General features: G+C 45.2%; 1 protein-coding gene across 1 annotated transcript in view; it reads right to left on the bottom strand.

Moving 5' to 3' along the window:
* Positions 1-7,241: 7,241 nt before the first annotated feature.
* The window catches only part of LOC137423917 (uncharacterized), a 216,932-nt gene continuing 215,959 nt past the window's right edge, over positions 7,242-8,214 (bottom strand). The window contains exon 8 of the mRNA XM_068111450.2: positions 7,242-7,835. Coding sequence (XP_067967551.1) covers positions 7,812-7,835 — 24 coding nt within the window. The 3' untranslated portion in view covers positions 7,242-7,811. The remainder of the gene's footprint in view (positions 7,836-8,214) is intronic.

Below are 8,214 nucleotides of genomic sequence, written 5' to 3'. Positions count from 1 at the left end.
AAACTCAGAATGTCAATTCTAACTGAAAGGTGTAATTGACAGACTTCATGGTGTCCAGGTTGTTTTAGTTATCGGTTGTGTGTGTGTGTGTGTGTGTGTGTGTGTGTGTGTGTGTGTGTGTGTGTGTGTGTGTGTGTGTGTGTGTGTGTGTGTGTGTGTGTGTGTGTGTGTGTGTGTGTGATGGATGGATGGATGGATGGATGGATATCCTCGTGGCGAAATGTTTTTGAAAATGTGAATCACTGCCTTTAATTTCACATGTGATTTCGAAAGACGAATCTCCTGGAAATAAGAAGGTTTGGATGATTATTTTGTGTGCAGCACGTGACTGTGGGTCGCATTGTTTGCTGGGGGTGCAGCCGTGCCACTGATGTAGCACCCCCTGCAGGTTTGAGCAGAAATTTGTAATTTGTTCAGCGTGCTGGTGATAGCTCGCCTATAGTCCTGGCCAAAAATATTGGCATCCTTGCACTTCTTTCAAATAATGCACCATTCTTTCCAGAAAATTGTTGAAATTAAAAACTCTTGGTATCCACAAATGTAGTGCTTTGGTTTGCAGTGGAACAAAACAAAAAAAAAAGCTCAAATAATTACGAAATCTTAGCTTATTCCACACAGAAATCCTAAAATGGCCTGGACAATATTATTGGGACCTTTTAGAAGTTGTTAGAAATAATTAGATTTTTTTTTTGTTTTTTTGTATACAACATCGAGGCTCGTGAAAGAGCTAACATTAATCATACAAAAAGTCAACCGACATAAAACACAAAATAAGGGGAGCGGTAGACAAGAAGGGGAGAGAGGGGGAAGGACACAACACAACATTTGAGAGCACGGACATCAACAGAACTGTGGGAGGGAGAGGGCTTGGGGGGAGGTGGGAGAGGTATAAAACATATGGACACTGCAAGGACTTCCAGGACAGAAGTTGGTATTTCAAAAAAGTGGATCTGCATTGAATTAGCAGGGGTAGAAAATATCAAGGTTTTGGATGGGGGAAGATAAGAGATGGTGGTGAACAGCTGTTTTAAATACCTGGAGGGAGGAGTGGGATTGAAGAGGGTGAGAGAGTTTGTTCCAGAGGTGGGAAAAAAGAGTGAAGGTGAGCAGAGAGTCTTGATTTTGGCAGTTTAACCATTATAGGGTTGCTGGCAGCTCTTGTGCGACCTGTAGGAATATTTGGGGGACAGAGCACAAAGAGAGCTGGAGGAGCAAGGCCGGAGAGCAGTCGGTAGAAGACAGAAAGATCACCGACCTGCCTGCGGTGAGTGAGTGAAAGGCCCTCGGAATTTTTTTTTTTTTTTTTTTTTGGTATACAAGATCGAGGCTCGTGAAAGAGCTAACATTAATTACACAGAAAGAAAAAAAAAAACATAAAACATGGGGAGCGGTAGACAAGATGGGGAGAGAGGGGGAAGGAAACAAAACACATTTGAGAGCAGGGACATCGAGAGATCTGTGGGAGGGAGAGGGCTTGGGAAGGGGGGGGGGTGGGAGAGGTATAAAACATATGGAGACTGCAAGGACTTCCAGGAAAGAAGTTGGAATTTCAAACAAAGTGGATCTGGGGTAAATTAGCAGGGGTAGAAAAGATCAAGGTTTTGGATGGGGGAAGATAAGAGATGGTGGTGAACAGCTGTTTTAAAGACCTGGAGGGAGGAGTGGGATTGAAGGGAGTGTGGGAGTTTGTTCCAGAGGCGGGATAAAAGAGGAATGAAAGAGTGAAGGTGAGCAGAGAGCCTAGATTTCGGCAATTTAACCATCAGAGGGTTGCTGGCAGATGTTGTGCGACTTGTAGGAATATTTGGGGGCCAAAGCACAGAGGGAGCTGGGGGAGCAAGGCCGGAGAGGAGTCGGTAGAAGGCAGAAAGACCACCTACCTGCCTGTGGCGAGTGAGTGAAAGGCCCTTGGAGATAGCTTCATCGCGGGAGATTGCAATGATTCTGAAAGCTTTGGTTTCAACAGCGTGAAGCCGAGCGAGGTGTGAGGCAGGAGCACCATCCCATAGGGGAGAACAGTATTCCATTGAGCTGCGGATGAAAGCCTTGTATGTGTTGAGGAGCTCAGGTGTGCCAAGGAAAGACTTCGCACGACGGAGGATGCCCAGTCGGCAACTAGCTTTGGAGGCCAGCTTGGAAATGTGGTTTTCCCAAGAAAGATCATGGCAGAGAGTGAGACCCAAAAGCTTGAGCGACAGAACTTCTTGGAGAGGATTGTTGAGAAAGTAGATGGGAGGGTTGTCCAGTCGGTCTTTTCGGAGAGACATAGTAAGAGTGTGAGATTTGTCAGGATTGAAAGACATGTTCCACTTGTTTGACCAGTCTGTGATTTTGTCCAGGTCTGCAGAGAGTGAGGAGGCTGCAGACTGCCGATCTGAGGGAAGAGGAATGGAGCGGCAGAGAGTGGAGTCATCAGCAAACAGATAGAGAGGATTTTCCAAAGAGTCGGGGAGATCATTGATAAAGACCAGAAAAAGCACAGGGCCCAGAACACTGCCTTGGGGAACTCCAGCCTGAACAGGAAGGGGAGATGAGAGAAATCCATTCAGGGCCACACGTTGACTACGACCAGAGAGGAAGTCCGCAAGCCATACGTGGAGAAATCTCCCGCGATGAAGCTTGAGTTAGCTTCATCGCGGGAGATTCCAATGATTCTGAGGAGGTCACACAAGATTGTTGCCAAGCATGGATAACCTCAAGGCTACAAGTCCATCTCCATAGACCTTGATGTTCCTGTGTCCACCGTACGCAATGCTATCAGGAAGTTTAAGGCCCATGGCACTGCAGCCAACGTCCCGAGATGTGGCCGCAAAATAAAATTTGATTGACTATTGCAGCGAAGGATTGTTCAAATGGTGGAGAAAGCACCTCAATCAATTGCCAAACAGATTCAAGCTGACCTTCAGTCACAATGTATAACAGTTTCAACTTGCACCATCTGTCTCCAACTCAATAAAAGGGGTCCTATGGTAGGAGACCCAGGAGGACCCCACTACTGAGAGAGAGACATTTTAAAAAGCCCCACAGGAGTTTGCCAAAACACACCCGAACAGGCCAATCCTTCTGGGAGAATGTCTTGTGGACAGATTTGGTCTGTGGACAGACCAAATTAGAGCCTTTTGTTAAAGCACATCATATCTATGTTTACTGAAAACAAAATGAAGCCTTCAAAGAAAAGAACACCTTCCCTGCAGTCAAGCATGGAGGTTCAGTGATGTTTTGGGGTTCAAACATGGATGAGGTTCAGTGATGTTTGGGGTTGCTGTGCTGCCTCTGGCACTGGGTGCCTTGAATGTGTGCATGGCATCATGAAATCAGGAGATTACCAAGGCATTTTGGAGCGCAATGTTCAACCCAGTGTCAGAAAGCTATGTCTCCGTCGAAGGTCAAGGGTCTTGCAGCAGGACAATGACCCCAACTCACTTCAAAAGGCACCCAGTAATGGTTCAAGACAAAACGCTGGACTGTTCTGAAGTGGCCAGCAATGAGTCCAGATCAAAATTCCAAAGAACACCTGTGGAGAGATCTGAAAACAGCAGTTGGGAGACGACACCCTTCAAATCTGGGAGAACTGGAGCAGATTGCACAAGAAGAGTGAGCCAAACTGCCAGTGGAGAAGTTCAGGAAGCTCATTCATGGCTAAAGGAAGTGCTGGACTGCAGTTATTTTGTCCAAAGGCAGTGCTACCAAATATTAAGTCGAGGATGTCAATAATTTTGCTAGCTATTTATTACATTATGTTACATTGTACATATTCTGCTAACTAGTTTAAACACGCCGCGCACGCCACAACTACAGTGCTCTTTTCTGAGTTATGAACTCAGTAACATCCTCTGCACATCCCTGACTAGGATCCAGTTCCAAACATGCACGTTTTCAACCGTGCGTGCATATTTTTCAACGTGCATATTTTTTATCCACTTTCAGGAAATGGAGGCATATGAACAGTGTGTCATTTGCAAGCAGTCTGTGGACGGAGGAGGGTCGTCAGTATCAACACTTGGAGAGAAGGGAAGTTCATCTATCAACCAGGCCAGTAAAAAAAGGGGAGACAATATTCATGCTGTACCTGGTGATAAGATACACAAAGACTGTCGCTGGACATACATTAATCCACAACAGATAGCCAAGGACACCAGGCAACAAGAGTCAGAAACAAGTACAAGCAGTGAGAGTCCTACACTAAGATCGACTACAGGGAGGTTCTCTTACAGTACTGATTGCCTGTTTTGTGGCACACCAGCTCAGTTTGGAAAAAAGAGAAAGAAGCCAAGTGAAGTCAGTGTTTTCCAAGTCAGGACAATTGAATTCAAGGACACGCTTTTGGCAACATGTCGTGCACGAGGTAATGACTGGTCAGAGACTGTGAAGGCACGGATTCTGCATGTGCATGACATACATGCAGCAGATGCAGTCTACCACCAGACTTGCAGTGTGAATTTTCGCACATACAAGCAGATACCAGTAGCGTATCAGACAAACACAGAAGACTCCAAGAGGATGAAGGCTGGTCGGCCTTTCGTTGATGAGAGGACAGCAGCATTCTTGGAGGTTGTGAAGTATATAGAAGAAAATGATGACGAGCAGATCACCATAAATGATCTAATTGACCTCATGCAGCAGAAGCTTGCACACAGTGAACATGAACCATACGGTTACACCCATATGAAGAGGAGTCTGCAAAAACACTTCGGTGAGAAGATAATATACACCGAGATCAATGGGAAACCAAACGTGGTTACCATCAGTACAACAGCCAGGGTGGTGCTGCAAGACTACTATGAGACACAGCAGAAACAAACAAACACAGAAGATCAAGAGAAGATCAAGCTTGTGCAGGCAGCTGCAAAGCTCATCAAACAAGATATCAAAGACATCGGGTTATCCTATGAGTCTTACCCAGCTCTTGATGACATAGAATCGCAAGAGGCTGGCGTCAGATTTCTTCCAGATACTCTTCACGTGCTCCTGGAAGAACTATTTACCGGGACCAAAACTCAAGCCAAAGTGGCGGCAATTGGACAAGCAATGATGCAGGCAACTAGACCAAGAGTCATGTTAGCACCACTTCAGTGTGGGGTGGGCGTGCAACTATATCACCACTTTGCATCGCGGTTCCTCATTGATACTCTTCATCACCTTGGGTTTTGTTGCACATACCAGGAGGTGCACCAGTTTGAACGAAATGCAGCCAAATTCCATGGAACAAACATTCCTGACCTATCGACAGAGTTTGTCCAATATGTAGCTGACAATGTCGACCATAACATCCGCACGCTTGATGGCCTTGGTACATTCCATGGTATAGGAATGATTGCAGCCATAACCCCTGGAATTAGATCAAGGCAGCCAATCCCCAGGATCAAGGCTACTTCCTTGGATGTGGCAATGGTTGGAAGGGTACAAGTACGGTACCACAAAGACGAAAGGCACAATTTGACGGCACTGACCTACCAGAAGCTTGTCAACCTTCAGGTCCAGAACAGCTGTGAAAATCTTGATGTCCTGTGGAAAGCATCCGTCCTCTTTGGGTCTCCCAGACCTGCATGGTCAGGAATGATGCAGTTCGTGCATTATGGTGACCACCCTGGCAAAGCAACTGTTATGCTTCTGCCGATGATCGATCTGAATCCCAGTGATAGCACATGCATATTCTCGACCCTGACATTTGTTAGTGAGCATGCACGATGCCACAATGTCACCCCAATAAGCACGTTTGATCAGCCACTGTGGTGGAAGGCTCTCATGATTATCAACTCTGAGCCAATGGAAAGTGATCTGAGACGAATAGTCTTGCGTTTGGGTGGCTTCCATGCAGAAATGAGCTTCCTCGGTTGCATCGGACACTTGATGGCCTCATCTGGGCTACAAGAACTGCTGGAGTTGATCTATGCCCCAAATGCAGTAATCCACATGATGTGTGGCAAAGCTGTTGTGCGAGCAGTTTGTGCACACTCAATTGTTGATGCAGCCCTCAATGCACTGATGCTATCAAACGTGTTCGATTTCCATCTACCACAGCAATCTGGAACTCCAGACAACAGTAAGGATGGAGAGTCAGTGTCAGCCGAAGCAGCTGCAGCTGCAAGGCCACCGGATCATCAGATAACAGATGGAAGCAGAGATGCGGACCTGGAGGGAGCTTATAAGATCTATGAGAAGCTGATAAATGGGGCTATATCTGCTGAAGAAGTTTGTCAGTCTGAAGTTCTAGTGAGAATCAAAGACCGCCTTCAAAAGCACATCGAGTCCACCAAGAAGTCCTCTAGAACTTCAGCTCTCTGGGTTCAGTGCATGGACATGCTGGACATCCTACGAAAATACATCAGTGCAGAACGCACTGGAAACTGGGCCTTACATCTGCAGGCTATCCAGGACATGCTACCCTATCTGGCAGCATCAGGACACAATCGTTACACCAAATCTGCCAGGGTGTACCTTCAGCAGATGCACAACCTCAAGACTGAACACCCAGAAGTCCAACAACGTTTCGAGGAAGGGTTCCACGTGATTCGGCGAAGCGATCGCCTATGGGCAGGTCTCTCACCTGACCTGGTCATTGAGCAGGTTCTGATGAGAAGTTAAAAAACCAGTGGTGGGCTCACACGAGGGCGAGGGGTTTGTGCCAGTTCAGACAACCCTACCCCCTGCTCCTGAAAAGCTTCTGCGGGTCATCAAGTGCAACTGCCAGGCTGACTGCAGCACCCTGAGATGCACATGCAAAAAGAACAATATCGAGTGCACTCCGGCATGTGGAAACTGCATGGGATCCAGCTGCACTAACTCAATACAGATGCCCTGTGACGACGATGATGACATTGTGTAGTGTTATATGTATTCTGTACACATATTTAATTGGTTCAATCGTTTGATCAACAGTTGATCAGTTATGTGATGATGTGATCAAAATAAATTATTATCACTGATACTCTGTATGTGTTTTTTTTGCTTCAAGGAAAAAAATACAGCATAGTCAAATCTAGCAGAAAGGGCTAAAAATCGGTTTTTGGGTAGGATCATATTTATGCATTTTTCAAAACTTTTCACCCATACAATTCCTTAACACTTTTTTTTCCTCCTTCAGGACATATTGAGGATACAAAATCAGTTGAGTTTGCTTCTGTTGCAATTAGTGTGAGGTCAAGTCACATTATTACTGGACTATGTTGGATTGTGACACCCCTGATCAGATCTCAGCAATACATCATCTCAGAATTGGAGTTGGAGTAAAGACAAGGTGAAAAGATTGTGGAATCTTTATTACAATGGGAATTATTTGCACTTATCCAGATATATGAATCCATGCAGGTGTGATTAAATCTTCACCCACCTGGTATGCCATACACGTGGTTTATATGCATAGCAGCACAACACCTTGGTACTCGAGTAAACGTTCACAGACGTCCATGCAAAAACCTGTTGAACTTCGATAATACAAAATAAAACAGAAACACTGAACATGAGAAAATGACATTTTGACAAATTCTGCCTTTTGGTCAATAGATATGTGCAGTTCATCACAGATTGTCACCTGAAGGTGATCTTTGGCTGAAAAACATTGTTGGAGGTTCTTTTGCCATTGTTGGCAATTTTTCAGAGTAAGTAAACAGAAGCAATGAAGAACTTTAAAATATATAGTTTACACGAAGGCTTTTAGATATACAGCATACAAATGAAGCAGCAGAATAAATACGCGATGCGAGCCAATCAGACGCTTTTTGCAGGTGCTTCTGTTGGCCAAAGTCTCACTTGGAGTGATTCAGGGAAACATAAATAGTGTGAGGCTCACATTTTCATTCCGACATCCTCGTTTATCTCAGCATTTCATCTCCAACCTGAAAATAGAATTTTGCACATGTCAAATGATGTGAGGGGTAATGATGTAGGGGGCATCCGTCATATCAATTGCAAAAAACAATTCGCTTTTGATGGAAGAGTAGTCGTCATCTTTTTTTTTAGTAAGATAGAGAAACAAATAAAAAAGTTTGTTTAATCAAACCTTCCCACGCTCGGATGCTTGGCTCAAAAGTATTTAATCACTATGAGCAATATACCATGTGAGACCAAGTGATGTTGTTGTTGTTTAGCCCCAGACAGTTCTCTCGAACAAGCACGCAGCGCGGAGACAGCCAATCAATCTCCCAGGAGTGACCCAGAGATCCCCCACATCCACGATGGTGTACCCCTGCCTTCACGAAGTCAGGGCCATGACAG

The sequence above is a fragment of the Myxine glutinosa genome, chromosome 3 (genome assembly GCF_964187855.1).
Source record: "Myxine glutinosa chromosome 3, kmMyxGlut1.1, whole genome shotgun sequence".
In the NCBI taxonomy this organism is placed as follows: domain Eukaryota; kingdom Metazoa; phylum Chordata; class Myxini; order Myxiniformes; family Myxinidae; genus Myxine; species Myxine glutinosa.
This window is presented reverse-complemented; position numbering and strand designations above follow the sequence as displayed.